Source organism: Electrona antarctica, assembly GCF_951216825.1.
Source record: "Electrona antarctica genome assembly, chromosome: 3".
Lineage (NCBI taxonomy): Eukaryota > Metazoa > Chordata > Actinopteri > Myctophiformes > Myctophidae > Electrona > Electrona antarctica.
This window is the reverse complement of record NC_136808.1, coordinates 18708934-18729480: the sequence shown is the minus strand read 5'-3', so window position 1 is coordinate 18729480 and position 20547 is coordinate 18708934. Positions and strand designations below refer to the sequence as shown.

General features: G+C 43.6%; 1 protein-coding gene across 1 annotated transcript in view; it reads left to right on the top strand.

Annotated features, from left to right (window-relative positions):
• The window catches only part of plekha7b (pleckstrin homology domain containing, family A member 7b), a gene marked incomplete at its 3' end in the record, with an annotated part of 142727 nt that overhangs the window by 103436 nt on the left and 18744 nt on the right, over positions 1–20547 (top strand). Inside the window, exons 9-13 of the mRNA XM_079497735.1 lie at positions 3989–4167; positions 9086–9490; positions 9767–10298; positions 18624–18701; positions 19647–19781. Of these exons, the coding sequence (XP_079353861.1) occupies positions 3989–4167; positions 9086–9490; positions 9767–10298; positions 18624–18701; positions 19647–19781 (1329 nt within the window). The remainder of the gene's footprint in view (positions 1–3988; positions 4168–9085; positions 9491–9766; positions 10299–18623; positions 18702–19646; positions 19782–20547) is intronic.

Below are 20547 nucleotides of genomic sequence, written 5' to 3'. Positions count from 1 at the left end.
TCTCTGGTTTCATTGGCTTTCTTTGAGGGCTCATCATCACCATCATTATGTTGCATTCATGTTAATTTACCTGCCATAACGGGACGTTGGGATTTGTGGCAACCATTTCATCGTTTCATTGTTTTACCTTGCAGAGATGGGCTTTACACATTATGTCCTGCAGGTGAATGGGTCTTTAGTGGAATGATTTATAGATTTTCTTAAACGATGAAAATAAACACATTCTGCCTCTGAATATGTTCAACTCAAAGGTTACATGAAATGTAGAGAACCACAGTTCCTGTGCATTTGGTGTCACAGTTGCAAAGTGCTGCCATCATTTTGTACTAATGGGAGGCCAAATACAACTTAAAGAAGGATGTCCTTCTTTACAGTTATGTCAGCTTTGCATACATTACATATCTCAGTGAGTAAGTGTTGATCTATTGGGGAAAAAACTTATCAATACATTTTAAAAGGTTGGGGCCCAGGGGCTCCATTCACTGACTGTGAGTGTTCTGTTTGCATGCTCCCTGCTGATGTTCTTTCAGCACTTCTCTGTTGAGAATTCAGTAGTGATCGCACTCTGTCCATGGTGCTGTATAATGTACCACTCTACAATCAAAACACGTCTTTGCTGGCCATTGAACCAGCTAAGATGACTTCAATTTACAGTTTCATTATTTAGCAGATGCTCTAATCCAGAGTGACTTGAATTGTGAAATCAGAGTAAGCATAATCCCTGGTACACAAACAGCATGGTAAATTGTCGCATAAGTAGATTGCAAAGAGAACAGTGTAGTGGCTCATAAACAGCATGATATCTTAATAACTTTTCAATAAGGAGAGGTCATGTTGAAAGCATAATAATATTGAGACATAGATTATATATTTTAGAAGATTAGACTCCATTAAAGGCAATAGGATGATGATGACTATGATGATGATGATGGAGAGACTAGACACCAAGGGGCCAGTGAGGCTATTCAACGTTGAAGCTCTGGGCCCTAGTGGTAGGAGGAGGGAATACAGGCGGACCCGTGGATTCATGACCGGGAAACCCCGTGCAGCTGGGCTTTAACATTGAGCGCTCGGTTGCACTTCCGCATTTGACCACCAAAATTTGGTGGTCAAATGCGGAAGTAGACGTTCTGAGACTTCCGGCAGTCTTCCGGGTGCTTCAAAACGCCACTGAGCAACTTCCACTGACATGAATAGCTGGGGGGGCGGAGCTTCGCGCCAGTCTCTATCCTTTTATATACTCTATGCTAGACATTGGTGGTGGTGGTGGTGGTGAAGACGAAAACCCTTTTCCTGTTTTAACTCCTAGACAATGGAGACCTCAACATGGTGGAGATGGGCCAGGGTTGCACAATGCTCAGTCTGAAAGAGAATGACAGGTTCAGCAGTGATGTTTGTAGAATGGAGACCATCGCCTGATTGTCTAGAAGGGCATATGCTTAGAATTGTGAATTAAAGGTTTTGAAAGCATGACAAGTGAAAGGGACATAGTGGAATCCACTGATGGAAAAAAATAAGGAAGTCGAATGAACTTTCGCCAAAGCTTCATTCAAGTAAAAAGTCTTTTCATGTCAACATTGTGATACAAGTTATGATCTTATAGATCTGGGATTTTTGAATCGCCAAAATGCTGTATGGACAACAGAATCAGAAAGGTGCCATGAATATGCTTGTCAGTTGCAACGTACAGTGCAGCGTACAGGTACAGGTTGTGGCAGCGGTGGCCGAACGGTTTGCGGAGCGGTCTTGATACCGGAAGGTCGCCAGTTCGTATCCCCGGACCGGCACGTTAAAATTACCACCGCTGAAGTGCCCTTGAGCAAGGCATTGAACCACTACCATGAAATGTTCTATGAGCAGGGCCTGGCTGTAAACAAGTATCTGATGCTTAGTCCAGTTACCCTGGGTAAATATAGTAACTTTGCTTTGCTTTGTTTTGCTGTGGTCATCTCCTGCTGTTTGTGTTATAAGAAGTAGAATGACTCAATTTGATCCGTGATAAGCCTTTGACCTGTTTTACACTAAAATTGAGCTCTGGAGAAGTGTTAGACATTACATTTGACAATGAATGCATTTGGCAGATGCTCTTAATCCAGATCGATTTACAATAAGCAAGAACAACACACGGTAATAATACATCAAATACATAGATATAGTCTTCAAGGATCATAAGTAAGCTAAGAACCTAACCTAACATCCGTCTAATACAGGCGTGTAGCGTGGATCATCATCCCCGGCCGATATGTGTGAAGTGTGAACGGTTTGGGGGATCATTTAAAACAAAGGTGGCTTGCATGCTGTGGTTTGCTATACTAAACAGAAATTTGCATGCACAAGGGCTGCCAAAGTAGTTTTTCTTGTTTTTTCGCCCCCTCTTCAAAGTTAGACTGGGCCAGCTCTAAACTGACTGGGCCACGGCCCGCGTGGCCCAAGTGGTCTAATATCGGTTTGAATATTATCAAGTCATGGATGGTGGCAGGGGCAGCGGTGGCTGAACAGTTTGCGGAGCGGTCTTGATACCGGAAGGTCGCCAGTTCGAATCCCCGGACCGGCACGTTAAAATTACCACCGCTGAAGTGCCCTTGAGCAAGGCATTGAACCCCTACCATGAAATGTTCTATGAGCAGGGTCTGGCTGTAAACAAGCATCTCGAGCTTAGTCCAGTTCCCTGGGTAAACAAAGAACTTAGCTTTGCTTTGCTTTGGTTATGCACGGACAGAAGGAAGTGCTTTTTTTTAATTCTTTTTTTTTATACATGTATCTATTTATTTATACTTTATTTTAGGTCATAGAAATTGTGTCAGCAACATATTTAAAGTCCTGGTTTAAAGTGAATGTAGAGGAAATTCCTCTCTAGATGGATAAGATTTATATCAGAGTTGAAACTCCGGGTCAAGCGTTTGTGTGAAAAGTGCTGACCACTGTTGTGCTGTGGAGCAGTTGGCTGTCTGTAGGGTGCCCTGTGCCCAGGCAGGATGGGGGAGGATTTGATTACCATAAAGCTCTGTGGCGTGTGTGTGTGTGTGTGTGGGGGGAGATTGAGTAACCAGACTACGAAGTGAACTTACTATAATTGAACAGAATTCCATTGCAACAAAACAAATGCTATTGCAGGTAAAGTGACCCTCTCTCACTCTCTATATCTGTGTGTGTGTGTGTGTGTGTGTGTGTGTGTGTGTGTGTGTGTGTGTGTGTGTGTGTGTGTGTGTGTGTGTGTGTGTGTGTGTGTGTGTGTGTGTGTGTGTGTGTGTGTGTGTGTGTGTGCGTGCGTGCGTGCGTGCGTGCGTGCGTGCGTGCGTGCGTGCGTGCGTGCGTGCGTGCGTGCGTGCGTGCGTGCGTGCGTGCGTGCGTGCGTGCGTGCGTGCGTGCGTGCGTGCGTGCGTGCGTGCGTGCGTGCGTGCGTGCGTGCGTGAGTGAGTGAGTGAGTGAGTGTGCGTGCGTGCGTGCACGTGTGTGTTTTTTGTGTGTTATGTGCTATTGACTGAGAATGCTCACTGCTTTTTCGCTGGCTGATTTCTGTACTCTAATATGAGTTGTAGAGGAATTGCACTGAACTGTGGATGCTTTCAAGCAAAGTAATCTCCAAACTAAACCCTCATTATGCCTGTTGCATGCCATGGCCAGCTTTAAATTGCACAACAGGGTTTATTATGCACCTTTTGCTTTCATTCTTTGTTCTTCACTCAAGAGTGGCTGTAACTTTTCTAAAAGCAAATTAGCGAACTAATTGGGTTTCTCACAAGTGACTGCCATTTTGACTCATCAACACCACTGACAGCCACATTATGTTGTTCTCGTGTTGTTCTCATGAAACTGGAGGTTGCGCGCCGGTGTCACGCACCAGAAATAGCCGATCTACAAGCCCACCGCTGACACGTTATGAACTCGTAGATGGGCTAGTTCCGGTGCGCAGCAACTGGCACACAACTAATATATGTGTATACTGTTTATCGGGCCTAATGTATTGTTTTTCCTCTGTTTCTGATAGGCGAGCCACACTGGAATGCGCTCCTACATTTACAATAAGAACTCTGTGATTGGCTCACAGGCGGAACACTGTGGGATGCGAACGTACTTCTTCAGTGCGGACACGCAGGAGGACATGAACGGCTGGATCCGAGCCATGAACCAGGCCACGCTGATGCAGCACACTCACACCGTCAAGAGGTTAGCCCCTCTTTATTGACTTGGCTTCAGCCGCTCTCCCACTGTAAGGATTCAATTATACGACCAGTGACTCGCTACTGATGCCAGTGGAGCAGCACGACAACACAAACACATTTACACAGCACAGTACCACGCAGACCAGCTTTGTATCATTCAACCACATTGCTTTTAATATCCTTTGCAGATGTTTGCACCAAGCGTGTAATACACTTGCTTTCAAGAACACGCCGTGTCTGTGCTCAGGCTTTTATATAGGCTTTCTGTAGTGTTTGTGTTGCAGTTAGTAATAGGTAATGGTGGTGTTTTCAAGGCAGCACCGTTTTTTAATAAATAAACCAAGTAGTTAAAGCATCACATGTATCTTTCATGTCCTATCCGAGATTCAAACTCGGGTCCCCCATTGGTAGTGCTGATGTGTACCACTGAGAGCACTAATAGAGCACATCTGCTTGCTCAGAGGATACATTGAAATTTGACCTTCAGGTTGTACCACTTGTCATCCAGCAGTGGTAGCAGGCCCTACCACAGGATCTACAGGGAGACCAAATATAACCCACCGCAGTTGTGTTTTATATTCTACCATTACAGAGTGATCAAAATAAAATAGTATTCACTAAGAAGATTACAGTGCAGCCTTAAGCCCTATACTTCATACGTTATACAACAAATAGTGAAACTTGCTGATCTAAAAGCTCACAATGTATTGCGATGCAATGTCTTGTGAGCTTATAACTCTGCATTATTTCTTTTTTTACTTCATGTTAAACCCATTTTATTTAGTTTTAGTTCGTTTTTAAAGCGGGTTTGCTGGTTTAGTTAGTATATATATATAGTTTATATTTTGTGAAAGGCTTAGTTTTTGTTTAGTTTTATAGTACTAGCTGGTATGCAGTAGTAGAAAAAAGAAAGAAAAAAAAAACGTGCAAAAATACCAGATCTACAAGCTCACAACACGTATTACGTACTACTTTTTTTCAGTTGAGTTCTATAGAGCCACTATTTGGCAAATTAATTTGAGTTTATTTTCTCTTCCGTTTAGCATGACCTTGACTGCCATTATTCTAGAACTGCAAAGTGGTGGAAGAATAATTTGAATAAGAATAAAACTAACGAATACAAAAGGCTGCACTGCGTGCTTTACCGCCTTAATAATAATTTCCTATTTGATCCCACAGTTGAAATTGAGTTTTCAACATCACACAGCTGATTGCTGCTGAAGTGGGCAGACTTGAGCACAGGGGGTGAGCAGTTAGGTTAAGTGTTAAGAGTCTTGCTCACCTTGACATACAGTACTGTAGGTATTGAGCCTGCAGGGAACTTCTGTTTTTGAGCCTGCAGGGACCTTCTGTTTCACAGGCAGCCACTCTGCCCATTGGTCGCCCCATTAAACAGCAGGTTATCCCTATTACAAATGACACCCTACAACTTTCTGACATAAAAAAAAAATAGCATTTTTCACTACATAATTTAAACATCTGGCGTAGTGGTAAGTGGTTGTGATGCACTCCTAAAGCAGCCAGAAACCAGGTAAGGTGAAATGAAGTATGGTTTATGTGGTGCAATCATGCCACCTAGAGGCTAGAAGGGCTCAATGTCCATAGTTTCTGGTTTGGGAGGATGGAGTACATGATGGGAGGATCTCAATGTTTACTGCAATGCAGAATGGTTGCTTGCCGACAAGAACTGTGCTTCAAGCTAACTTGCAATGTGATGCTATCTTTATCGCATATTGTCTCATCATGGTGGTGTAATGCTTTATGGTGTTGTCCACAGTTAACAGTCTTGTATTGAGTTGTGCTTGAAATGTACTGTAATTCTCCAAAACTGTTAATAAATTCTTCAAGCAATCAATCAATCAATCAATCAATCAATCAATCAAATCATCATTTATTGCGACCGCAGGTCGCAGTTAACTATGAAATCTAGCATTTCCCATCAGTCAGTCAGTCAGTCAGTCAGTCAGTCAGTCAGTCAGTCACGTGACATCACGTGATGTCATCAATATTAAGCCCATATATGGAGATCCCTGATGTCATCAATATTGGCCAGCAACTTTACATCTCTGACATTCCATATGTTGATCCTTCCCCATCCATCCTTCCTCTTCGATGTCTCCCTTTTGACTGATACCTGTCCATTTAAACTCTAGACTGGCCTGCCCTGTTATTAGTGCAGCCGCGCCCGGCAGCCGGCGAAAACTAGAGTTCTCAACAGGCCCTAAAATTAAGGCCCGGTCCTACCTGGGCCCTCATCAAACCCTGTACACTGAAGACACGCTCCATATATGGCCAGTACAGAATTCATTCCATATGTTGATCTGACCTAGCCTGATCCCCCCTCGCCAGATTTGCATTCAGAATGAAATGTTGTCCAGCAGGGGGAGTGGTTTTACCAGGCTAGATCTGACCCCCAATGCCAAAGCGCCAGTGCTCACCCAGTAGTCTGCTGTCATCCAGGCGGATATGTTGATCTGACCTCCCATTCCAAAGCACCAGCGCTCGCCCAGCAGTTTGCTGTCATCCAGGCGGATATGTTGATCTGACCCCCCATTCCAAAGCGCCAGTGCTCGCCCAGCAGTCTGCTGTCACCCAGGCGGATATGTGCACACGAACGCTTCTCGCCCTCAGGCATCTTACTGGTATTGAATGAAGGCCCGGCCCTACCTGGGCCCTCATCAAACCCTGTACACTCAAGACACGCTCCATATATGGCCAGACCTCATCAAACCCTGTACACTCAAGTCACTGCCCCCGTTGCCACCCATACAGTAGATCTCCATATATGGAGCTGACCTGTTCTGACATTCCATGTGTTGATCTGACCTCATCAAAATCTGTACACTCAAGACACGCTCCATATATGGCCAGTACAGAATTCATTCCATATGTTGATCTGACCTAGCCTGATCCCCCTCACCAGATTTGCATTCAGAATGAAATGTTGTCCAGCAGGGGGAGTGGTTTTACCAGGCTAGATCTGACCCCCCATGCCAAAGCGCCAGTGCTCACCCAGTAGTCTGCTGTCATCCAGGCGGATTTGTTGATCTGACCCCCCATTCCAAAGTGCCAGTGCTCGCCCAGCAGTCTGCTGTCACCCAGGCGGATATGTGCACACGGATGCTTCTCGCCCTCATGCATCTTACTGGTATTGAATGAAGGCCCGGCCCTACCTGGGCCCTCATCAAACCCTGTACACTCAAGACACGCTCCATATATGGCCAGACCTCATCAAACCCAGTACACTCAAGACACGCTCCATATATGGCCAGACCTCATCAAACCCTGTACACTCAAGTCACTGCCCCCGCTGCCACCCATACAGTAGATATCCATATATGGAGCTGACCTGTTCTGACATTCCATGTGTTGATCTGACCTCATCAAAATCTGTACACTCAAGACACGCTCCATATATGGCCAGTACAGACCCCCCATGCCAAAGTGCCAGCGCTCACCCAGCAGTCTGCCGTCACCAGGGCGAATGCATGCATGCTTTTCGCCCTCAGGGCGTCTTACTGGTAGTAGTAGAACTACTGTAGTAGTCGTAGCTTATAGAAAACTTGTGTCCTCAGAGGCAATTTGTTTTGCACATTAACGCATCACAAATTACAATCATACATCATATTTACTTCAAATCATAGTGGATCTTTTTTGTCTGATTACTAATAAATGATATTAAATGAAATGTGTGAGATAACCATTGCCAGATTATTCTTTTCAGTCATTTTAAGTCACTTCTGATTTTGTTTTGATGAAATAATTGTAGCATTTTGTCATAAGTGGGAATATCTGTCTGGAAACATAGTTACGCAACATTGAGAAAGATGAATGCATTTTACTGCAGTGCTAAATTAATTAAAAGTTCTGCTAATAGCATTATAAGAGCTGACTCCCCCAAGCTATTTGTTAAGAACAAAATGGCTGTCATTTCTATCCACTGGGGATCCACTGTGTGGCTTCTCTGTTAAGAGCTCCTCCCTCCCTTAAAAACATGAAATGATGTGGGGGAAAATATTCCTCAGAAACTAGGCAATGAATCTGATTATTTATACAATTATCCCATTCTGTCAATGGAGTTGGAAATTACATCCTGGATCACGTCAGGTTAATTGGCATGCCCACTGTGGCTTGTTATCCTCTGCTTAATGCTGCGTAATCCCCCATTTCAAGCTGCATTTCTTCATCTATTCTGCCAAAGAGGGTGAATCTGTTTGATGAATAGTTATATGAAGAGGAATTAATCTAACACTAATCTGTGAGAGTAGCTAGGCTAAGTGAGACAGTTTGTCAGGCCATTTAATACTTTCAAAACCACACAGTGATATCACACAACACAGTGAACAGAGGGACTATCTAGGCAGGTACCCATGTACCTGTCTAGATACTTAACTTAACTTAATGTTAACGAAGTCCACACCCACAACACCAGAGGGAGTGCAACGAACCATGTACAACCCAGATTCGGCACAAACAAGGGACTAAATTATTTTCGCTCCTATGCCACCAAAATGTGGAACGCCCTACCAACAGTCATTAAGACATGCGAATCCCTTGACTCCTTCAAAACCGCTCTCAAAGGGCACCTACGGATGGCTGCAATTCGAAACTGGCCCCCGTAAAATCTGAATCCCCCCCCCCCCCCCCCCCCCCCTGTTCTGTTCTTTGTCTATATAGAAGTGTCTATTTGTACGTCTCTAAATGTTTTGATGAATTGAACATGGTAGACCCTATTGTAAACAAGTGTAATGCTTAATTGGGTCGTCCACTCACAGTTAACAGCCTTTGTATTGAGTTTGTGCTTGAAATGTACTGTAATTCTGCAAACTGTTAATACATTTTTCAATCAATCAATCAATCAAACTATAACAAGGTAATGTTTCTCTATCATTTTACCCCTCACTCCATCTTTTTTTTGCCAGAGAGTTGGAGAGGTCCGAGAAGACGGCTCAGCAGGCGGTCCCCCAGACCAACAACATCAGTGTCAGTCAGAGACCAGACAGAGAGGAACCTCCTCACGAAGACGCCAGTGGACTGGCCCCGGGAGAGGAGGTCAGGTACGGGTTGGAGGTCCAGGTGAGGCCCTCCCAGCTGGCCACAGAGGCAGGGCTGGAGGGGAACTGTTCCGACCCAGTCCCTGGCACCTCTCACAAGAGCGGCCAACACTTGGTAGTGCAGGTGCCTTTGCCACACGAACATAATGGCAACAGCGTGTATAAGAGGGGCTTTGTTCCACGGACAGACACAGAGAAGCAGGTGACGAGGAAAACCACCCTGACGCAAGTGGAGAACTGGGTGAAAGTTCAGAAAGGAGATCCTCCCAAAAGGTCAGTTAAACCGCTTGAAAACAATTTGAGACAAATTTCATCATTATTAAATGTGATGATGCCATTGCTGAGAAAGAACAAAATACAAAACGAGTCAACACCTCCCTCTAGTGGCTAGTGTTGCATTTCTATCACAGGACATCATTCACATCAGAGGGTGTTGTGTTGTGAACATAATACAGTGCATCCACAGTGGCCATGTGCTGTTGATAAAAAATTAAAACACTTAATTTACTTAATTTACGTAAACACGTGTTTGTGTACTTTTGCCCTCAGTGCTCATTCTACAGAGTACAACCTCCCCCGACGGACGCCTCCCCTCCAGCTGAAGTCCAGTGCAGTGGAAGCCTCTTATCAGTCGTTGCCAAAGAGCACCTGTCTCCCATCCGCCAGCGGCTCCCCCCAAGTGGCCCGCAACCTTCCCAGTGACTACAAGTATGCCCACGACCGGCTCAGCCACTTCCGCATGTCCACAGACGAGCGCATGGCCAACAAGGAGGGCATGGTGTGGCAGCTGTACGAGTGGCAGCAGCGACAGCAGTTCCGCCACGGCAGCCCCACGGCGCCCGTCTACTGCGGCCCCCCCGACTTCATGGACACCTCCTCTTTTAGGGTTACCGTGGAGATGCCTCGTTCCATGTCTGTGCCCCCGTCCCCCTGTGAAGTACCCCCGTCTTTCAAACCCCTGTCCCCTCGGAGGCCACACACCCCTTCGGACAGGGTGACGGTCAGGCCCCTGGATGAAGTGGCGCCAGGGGACGGCAGTCGAACAATCTCGCCTGGACGTGTCTGTACCCAGCTCTCTCAGGTAGGCCGTTTAACGTTAAGGAGTTGGAGTCGTTAAACTCTTGCGCCGTTTTTATACTTGGCTATTTCTGGACGAAAGAAAATACGAATAAGAATAAGATAGAAAAATAAGAAGAAGAAAGAAGAAGAAAAATAAGAAACTTTTTTTTCTTTTTTCTTTTCGAAAAGGTTTAGGACGCAGCAAAAGAATCAGCTTTATTGTCTCATCACAGGTTTACAGGTGTAAAACAGCAAGCTTTATCGTTATTTATTATTTCCATAAGAGAAAGTGAAGAATGTCAAGGTCAAGGTAAACTCATTTGTCTTGGGCTTTCACCCCAGCTACAGCCACACAAAGACAAACAAAAATACGCGAACAAGAAGGCACTGGAGCAGCTCAGACGATTTAGGCCCTTATTTTATTATATCAGGGTAAAGGTAAAAAGTGACAACGTTTCGATGTGTCAATTACATCTTCGTCAGGTCATGTAACAAACAAAAATACATTACAGAGGGAGACACAACATTACACAATTGCACACATGATGTGGATAATCTAGCCTCACACAGTTACTGCTGTTTCAGAGCCTCGTTCAACATCTTAGTTGATGCTGGTACAAACGATTTTTTAAATCTGATGTACTTCCACTTTGGTTCTTTGTATCTTCTCCCAGAGGGAAGAAGTACAAACTCACCATTTAAAACATGGGTAACATCACTGACAATGTTTTGAGCCTGTTTTAGTGTAGCCTGCTCATAAATAGACTGCAGAGAGGGAGGAGTTGTTTTACCCCTATGATCTTCCCTGCAGTCTGCACCAATCTGAACAATTTGGACCTCAGTTGCACTGAGAGATTACCGAACCAAACTGTGATGCCAAACCTGACCAGGCTTTCCAAGACTGCTCGATAGAACACTAACATACATTTTTGGTCAACACCATGAACCCTGAGACGTCAAAGAAAGTGCAGTCTTTGCTGTAGTTTACTACAGAGACTGTCAACATGTGTATTCCAAGTTAGTGAGTTGTCAATACAGATACCCAAGTATTTATATGAGGAGACCTGAAGAAGAAGAAGAAGAAGAAGAAGAAGAAGAAGAAGAAGAAGAAGAAGAAGAAGAAGAAGAAGGGGGGGAAGGGGGGAAGAGAGGGAGAGAGATCAATAAAATCAAACATAATATCTACATATTTACACATACCGTATATCTATCCAGTGGTTTAAGTACTTGCAAATAAGACATAAAGGTGCATGGAGGAATTTGAGTTCAGCACACAGTGGCATGTGAGACAGAGTTCAAATCACTCTGCTTTACCATTAAACTTTTATTGGCAATGTAAAAGTAGAAAAAGGCTTGTACTTATACGTAAACATCAACAGATGGACTGGTGAGTGTAAGTGATTCATGGGCACTCCACGTGTTAATGACTATTATCCTTAATTACTTGTACTGATGCAAAGTAATTAATATACTGTCTCTGTCGGGTGGGAACCTCATATCTCATAACTGTTACTTTTCAGGATTCAAATAAAAAAAAGCAAAAGTAGCCGATGTACACACTCAAAATGTGAGCTTGTGGATCTTGTGGATCTTCTACTTTTGATGCTTTTGGGTCACGATAGGATGATCAAGTAGGGCAAAAAGAGATAGGAGGTTTCTGCCCGACAGCGACGGTATAATGTAAGCAAGATTGTGCCTTTTGTCACATATCTGGCATGGTTAGAGTGGCTTGGATCCCAGCCAAGTCCTCTGGGCTTTAGTGTTGAAATGTCATTGATCAAGAGATAGTGAATCCCGGGGGGCTGCTCAGTAGTCGTCCACTGATAGTTAGAATGGGTTAAATGGGGTTAAATGCAGTGGTGGAAGAAGTACTCACGTGTTTTACTTGAGTAAAAGTATCACTTTTACGCGAGGTAATACTGTGGTAGTATTCTGCCACAATGTAGAAATAGTCAGTTACAAGTAAAAGTTTGGTATTCAAAATTGATTTGAGTAAAATAATTGACATCAAAGTATCTAAAAGTGACATTACGCAGAATGTCCATTTCACAAGTTGTGTATTAGGCCTATGTATAAAATGTGCAAAAATCCTTGGAAAATTGCTGATCTACAAGCTCACAATGCGTCACAAAGCAATGGGTTGTGAGCTTCTAGAGTATATGCAGGGCTGAAGTGGTTAGTTAGGAGTAAAAGTACAATATTGCCTCTTGTAGTCGAGTAGAAGTAAAAGTATTGAATATCGGAAATACTCCAGTAAAGTAAAATTGCCTTAGAATTGTAATCCAGTACTTGAGTAAATGTACTTAGTTACTTTCTACCACTTAAATGGGGTTAAATGCAGAGGACACATTCCAGGTATAAATTTGCAAATCGTTGCTGTCAGGCAGAAACCTGGAGAAGCGCTGAGGCTGTGGTCGGTGGACGTTATTTCGCTTAAAGGGCATATGCAACCTTGCAACTACTCTTTAGCTACTTGCGGGGGAGGCCACGTGGAGGCTGTCTTCTTCTCCCCCACCAGCCGACACCTCCAAGGCTTCCTGGATGAAGGCAAGATGGAGGGACCAGTGGAAGGCAGCAGAACCTTCCAGGCTACGCCCACGCGTGAATTCCGTTTGTGTCCGAGCATAGGCATGGTAACGCCCCGCCTGCCTGTGATTGGCCTACCGACACTGCCCGTCTTGACTGTCCTCCGAGGTGGATATAATGCTGGATACTCAGTTGCGAGGTTACTCTCCGTGGTGGGAAATACGGTATGATACAAGAGAACTATAACTTGTAACTTTTATTTTTGTAGAAGAGGCAAACTGATATTGTTTATACCGTTTGCTTTGATGGAATAATTGATTGAACATGCAGCACTCCGTAATATTGGTGTATTCTAAAATAAAGTGTTTGTGTTGATTATTGTGTAATTTGTTTGTATGTGTAAACTTGAAACATTATTGTACTATAAAAAGATCTATTTTCCCTTCATCTTTATCCTTTTTAGTGTAATAGCTAGTATTAGTTAACTATAATTAGATTAATACACGATAATCAACACTAACACTTTATTTAGAACACACCCAAATCATAATACGGAGTGCCTCTTCTACAAAAATAAAACGTACAAGTTAGTTACAAGGCTGCATTCTGTCGCTCGTGCCAAGCTGTCATTCTCTTGTTGTATTATTCATTTCTCAATCTCACCACGGAGTAACCTCGCGTCTCGGAGGACGGGCAGTGTCGGTAGGCCAATCACAGGCAGGCGGGGCGTTACCATGCCTCAGCCATGCCTATGCTCGGACACAAACGAGATTCACGCTTCATGTACGGAACACTACATCGAGGATCCCACAGATGTTCCTGGCCAGCACCTCCCCCGCAGGGAGTGGACAACCCTCAACCGCCTGAGGATGGGCGTGGGACTCTTTGGTGCATCCAAGCAGAAGTGGGGTCTCACAGAAAGTGCCCACTGCGAATGTGGGGATCCATTACAGACTGTGGAACACGTGCTGACTAGCTGCCCCATATACCGGCCACCAAATGGTGATCAAGGCTTAATTGTCCTACTCTGGACTGGCTTGCTGCAACGGAGCTGAAGGTCTAAGGACATACGACAGAAGAAGGCAGAAACCTCTCATCTCCAAAACTTTTACTTTTTGTGTTTTTGTGTGTGGTTATTTTCTTATTTATTTATTTTTGAGTGGTGCAACCACTCCAAGGAACAGCAATGTCTGTCCCTCCCTATGTCCATATGTCCGTCCCTATGTTTAGGGAACCAGTAGGGGCACAAGTGACGCTGTTGGGCTAGAAACAGAGAGAGAGATAGTGTTGCACCTGCTAATTACAATGTGGAGAGATGGAGAGGGAGAGAGAGAGAGAGAGAGAGTGTTGTCTGCTAATTCCCCCACACAGTAACTCTGTCATTTCTCGACCGTTCCGGACATGGGGTGGCTCGCCGGAACCGGGCCGACACCCTGGGCGCGTTCCTGTGGGTCTGGAAGTTCCGGGGACCCCCCGGGGACCCCCACACGGAGTTGCACCACTCAGTTTTTATTTTTGTGTGTTTTATTTATTTGTTTTTTATTTGTAAAAAGTAATACCCTACTTGATGGTACTACAGTGTCACAATAGTATAAACAGTAGCAGATACGAGAGCTGGAAGCGCGGTGTGAAGCGAATCAAGCGATGCCTTTTGAGCTTGACAAAATGTAGGCCAATGCACCAACAACATCTAAAAAAGAGGGAAACATTTCATAATAAATGTTTCACTTTTTTTTTAGGGTTTAGGGTTATGTTGTTCATATTCGTATGCAAAGACCTATATCCCATCTGCTTTTAACGCGATGATGTCAGACAAGGGATAAGTATTACCGGTCTTCAACAGTCATGGTGTGTGCTGAAGTGTAGTTTTTATTAATTTTCAAACTAAAGAAATTACTTGACATACAAAAAACTAAGAACGGAAATGACAAAAAAAATAAATAAAAAAATAAACAGACAAAACAAAACATAACAAGCAGTCAAAGCTAAGCTAACAGGACAACACCCCTCTACACTCCTATATGAATGATTATAACAATAGTGATTAAATTGCGATGTACATTGACACATACTTAATTCAAGAAATAGTCCCATACTAAATGGAATTTCCCCTTAACATTGTTCTTCCTGGCAATCAAATATTGGTAAGATGCAGTCTCAGTCCAATCTGCGAGTCCCGGTAGGTATAGGTATACACAAACTCTTCCAGTTTCTCACCTGGCTGCAGTGACAAGGCCTGCAGTCTCTAGTGCATGTTGTCCTTTGGTGGCTCCTTGTGGCCACTGGCCAAAGTGTACTATCTCCTAGGAGACATGGGGCATTCTAGTAATCTTTGTCCTAACCATTCCCCAAGTTGCCTCAGTACTTCTTTGCAAAAGGGTAACACCACAGGACATTCCCAAAAAAGCATGTAAAAATGTTCCAGTTTCTCCCAACATCTTTTGTCTTCTACTAAACCCACCCTAAAAAGCCTCACATGAGTATAGTTGTATCTAGGCTAGTGGCCCACCCAACCTTGGAAGGTATATTCAACCAGTTCTCCATACTTATCTCACATTCTAGATCTCTTTCAGTATTAATATAAAGTTATTTTTGGTAAAATATTGAGGCACTATGCATTGTATGTGTCAAAAATGTTTTGTATCATGTTATATTCCTCTATACCCCTGTTAAGGTTGAACACACTTCCCACAGCTACTCCTCAGTTGAAGATATTTCCAAAATTCACCCCTCCCCATCAAATTAAACTCCCCAACTCCTGATATGACTTAAAATTTGCATCCTTATATAAATCAATCACACATATGTCATTCCTCTGCCAAGGCTCCCAACAAAATGGATGTTTACCTATCAAGATACATGGGTTGACCCATATAGAAGAGTAACCCTGTTTGTTTTGGGATTTCCCCATCAGCCTATGGGAGTGCTTCAAAATGGTCCCCCCCCCCCCAAAAGTATTCCCCCCCTCTCTACCACTTGAATCTGAGAAAGAGCCTGTATGGGTTTGAAAGCAGTTACCATAGACACTTCGGTCTTTACCCAGTCCAGTTGGGAATCATATTCAGCTGCTATGGTTGATCAAATCAAACTGGTACTTAGTAGACTTGGGAACCAACGGTTCCTGAGTCATGTGGCCTATAGGTCAGGGTCCTATCTCCTAGCTGTTAACTTAGCATGAGTCAGCTTGATGCACAAGTACACCCACTGGACATGATGCTAGTATATTGCACAACGATAATATGTATTTTAGCGTGGTGTAAATGGCAGTAGCCTCTCATCAGCGTGGGACAGCGGTGAAACAAGATGTTTCACATGTAAGGAACTCGCCAGATCCCAAAGCACAAAGGTCTCATTCTCACGGTAACTATGGATTATGTTTGTGTTGTGACGTTCCTTCCTATTGAACTTCACTAAAAGGACATTATGACATTATGAGTTAAGTAGCAATGGAGGGTCACCATGGGAAGCCCAGCATGAGAAGAGTCGATCTTCCCAGCACAAACACTTTGATGCTCATGTGAATCACACAGCCATTCACACAGTCCACACCCAGCCTGTTTTTTTGCAGGTGGTAGAGTGTGTGTGTGTGTGTGTGTGTGTGTGTGTGTGTGTGTGTGTGTGTGTGTGTGTATGTGTGTGTGTGTGTGTGTGTGTGTGTGTGTGTGTGTGTGTGTGTGTGTGTGTGTGTGTGTGTGTGTGTGTGTGTGTGTGTGTGAGTGAGTGAGTGCAAGCTCGCCACTCCCCCATTCCCTAAAGCCTGATTTATACTTGCTTGCACTCCTGTGTTGCTAACCGGAAATAGCAGATGCACAAGCTCACAAAGTGTCACAATGCTATGTGTTGTAAGCTTGTACATCTGCTATTTCTGGTCCGCAACACGGCACACAACCAAATATACATCAGGCATCGTCCCAACACTCCAACATGCACACAGTCTCACATGTGCATGCACACACACACCACCACCATCACCATCACCACAGAATACTGAGCATGGGGCCGTCCTGCCATCCACACCCTACGCTACTACTCCACCACACCCTCCACATGTGAGAAGCTGTCTCTACACCCCATCACCACACTGGCCAGCGCACACAAGCTTCAAAACCAACCCATCGGCTGTGCACAAGTAAACAAAGTGAAGGCAGACTCTCTGTTTCCTCATCATTCACCCCTAACACCAAGTTACTAATTACGAGTCGCAAATAGAATGGTCTGTCGCACAATTATAATAAACACTCATGTAATAAACACTCAGAGAAAGATGCATTTTTAACAAAGGGAGCCACAGTGATCTCACAAAATAACATCCAAGGAAGCAATGGTTTATGGGAGCTAAATGTACTCTGCAGATGAACTTTGTTTCGGTGGACCCAGCATCTTTAAGGCTGATGGTGCTCTCTGACTCTCTGCTTCTATGGAATCGAGCACTTCCATGGACCTCTGTGGAATACCATTAAAGAGTATGTGTTATTAGCAGCTAATCCAGTTTGCCCAGGGCTTTTCAGCATCCAATAAACATCGCAACTCTATCTCAAACATCAGCAGCGGTCGCTTTCTTCTGATCTCACATTTAAATAAAAAACCTATTATACAGCAAAAAACATAGTGGCATGGGAATCTCAAAGGGAATGGCTTACAGTGCTTCTCTTGCTAGTAGCAAACAAATGTTATTTTAAGAAAGCAGGTTTGGGATAATTTATGTGTAGTTAATTAAATCTCTTGTTGTTTGTGTCCTTTTAAGGTTGTGTGATAGGCCTAGCTTCACTAATTTTGTGTATTAAGCAAAAATGTCAAATTTTCCAAGCCCTGTAGCATCTCGGGGCAAACTCGGGGCACACCTTGTTTCAAATAAGAGTAGGAGGGGATGGAACGGAGAAATGGATGGATGGAAAATAAATCTGCTGTGCACTCACTTTTGTTTGCAAACTTGCAAGCAGTGCCTTAACCACTTAATTAAACTCCATGTACTTAGTTTTACCTTAAAAATAGCATAAATAGCCACTCTATAGACTCACAATGGTCACGTTGCGGTGAGCTAGTAGTCGCCGAATGCTTGCCTATTTCCACTGAACGTTCACCTGTTTTTGCAGAATGTTTGCCTACAGTATGAATAGGTTTGCTAGGGTTCACGTGGTGACAGAATGGTCTGTAGTAGTGTTTTTATGCTAGCAACATCAGTTATAGCAGAGATTGTAATAGCATTTGAACATTCACTTGTAATTTGGCATTCTGTTTGATTTGATTTGATTAACATCATTTTTATTTAGCTGTTGAGGTATCTCATCTCTGCTCATCATTCTGTTGAGGTATCTCATCTCTGCTCATCATTCTGTTGAGGTATCTCATCTCTACTCATCATTCTGTTGAGGTATCTCATCTCTTCTCATCATGTTGAGGTATCTCATCTCTTCTCATCATTCTGTTGAGGTATCTCATCTCTTCTGTTGAGGTATCTCATCTCTTCTCATCATTCTGTTGAGGTATCTCATCTCTTCTCATCATTCTGTTGAGGTATCTCATCTCTTCTCATCATTCTGTTGAGGTATCTCATCTCTTCTCATCATTCTGTTGAGGTATCTCATCTCTTCTCCTCATTCTGTTGAGGTATCTCATCTCTTCTCATCATTCTGTTGAGGTATCTCATCTCTTCTCATCATTCTGTTGAGGTATCTCATCTCTTCTCATCATTCTGTTGAGGTATCTCATCTCTTCTCATCATTCTGTTGAGGTATCTCATCTCTTCTCATCATCATGTTGAGGTATCTCATCTCTTCTCATCATTCTGTTGAGGTATCTCATCTCTTCTCATCATCCTCAGGTGGGGAGAAGGTCGATGCCAGCCATGCAGGGCTACATCACACACACTGTCAGTGCACCCAGCCTCCATGGGAAAACGGTATGCTCCTCTTTATTCTATTTTGAAATCTTTGTTTAACCCATTTAGGCCTGACGTCGAAATTTAAAAAAAAGTTTTCTAAATCATGACAATTTTCTGAAAGATTTGAGGCACATTTTAACGATTTTTCAAAAATAGCAGACCTACAAGTTCATAGCGCGCCACTCGGTGGCGCGCTATGAGCTTGTAGATCTGCTATTTTTCAATAGCTAAATTATAACAATGTTTAAAACACCAAAAGGGGTTCCCGCCCCAAAATGGGTTAATGGTTAATGTGGTTAAACGCTAACATGACATGGATGCGTTCCAGGTCTCAATGGATTAACATTCATCAGTATTATTATTCATATGGTCTAGGACAGATTTCTTTTTCTTTTTTTAGGACAGATTTATCACTATATCATACTCATAGTCATAGGTATATAGGCTCTAAATACAAAAAAATATCAAAACCAGAAACTAGTTAATAAGGATTATGAGGTTAATATCAAACCTGGAGATGCTCTATAAAAGTGTGACTGGGAGGCTGGTTTTGGAATCCCTCCTCAGCTCACGTTAGTACTCTGTGATGGTTACATTTTTTAATATACAATTTCTGTCATTGTGGTGTTAATGGTTCTGAATCCATTGTATTTTTGACAATCAACCTGGGCTCTCTGCCAGCTACCTTTATCATCTTAAACAAAAGATTCTGTCGAAAGCAGCTATAGATTTTGGAGTAGAAGTGTCAATTGGCTCAACAGCAGTAGCTAATAGTTGTTGCCTAACAACCCTACCTATTGCTCAGCCACTGTTAAGCCTAGTTTATGCTTCAGCAAAGACGTCACTCAACAAAAATCACATATTTTCAACCCTGGTGGCATGGCTCTGAAGTGTGTTTTCTTACCCTACTGCCACCTGACCGCCCCTTGACCGCTCGGCCCTTACACATGGGCCTGACGGCAGCCCGAGGAGCTCACTTTGCTCCTCATTCAGCTTCGGAGGCACCAGGCCAAGCTGGCTGGTCTGCACAGCCCCGGCGACATGTTCACTCACCTGCAGCATCACCAGCACAACAGCCTTCTGGGCGCCAGGCTGCAGGTCAGGGGCACTCGTACCTCCCTGCGACCTCCCCGCGACCTCCCTTAAGCACGCTGCAGTGCAGCCCCATGCCAGTGCATTGTGCTCCTTCTGCTTCCCATCCAAGCCCATGTCGTCTTTTCCTGTCATTCATTTAATTAGGCTGTGTGGAATTGCAGTGTTGTTCAGCATGGGATACACTGCACAGTGCCAAATTGTCCATCAGTTGCACACCAGTACATTATTAATTTTTATTTGGCCTCATCCATCTGCATAGTTCAGCACTTACAGCAGAGCCTTGTTTAAAATGACAAAAACGCATATAGATATGCCACATGTTGCTGTATTTTACACTTTTCTGATGTTTGAGACTTTCATATTGATTTTAAATACATGGGTAAACACAGGTGTTACCAATGATTGGGCATTATGGTCATGCAAAGGCATACTGTTTTAGCTGGACTTACCCTAAGTAACCTTCTGGAGACTTCCTTGTGAAACTAGAGGAAGAAACCCATTAATGTATCTAGATGCTATTACCAGAGACACTCCTCTCCAAGTGTCTGCTATCTGGCCAAAGTGATGGGATATAAACCAGAATGCCGTGCCCCATTGTCTTTTATCGTGACTGCAGTCGATGGATGATGATTACAATGATGACGATATTAAATAATGTTCCATCTCATTTAGTGTAGCAGAGCCTTTCTAGTGAGCCAACATGTACAATAGCAGCACCCTGGCTCTGTTTGGTGTGGAAGGGAATCAGTGGTAAAACCCATAGAGTTAT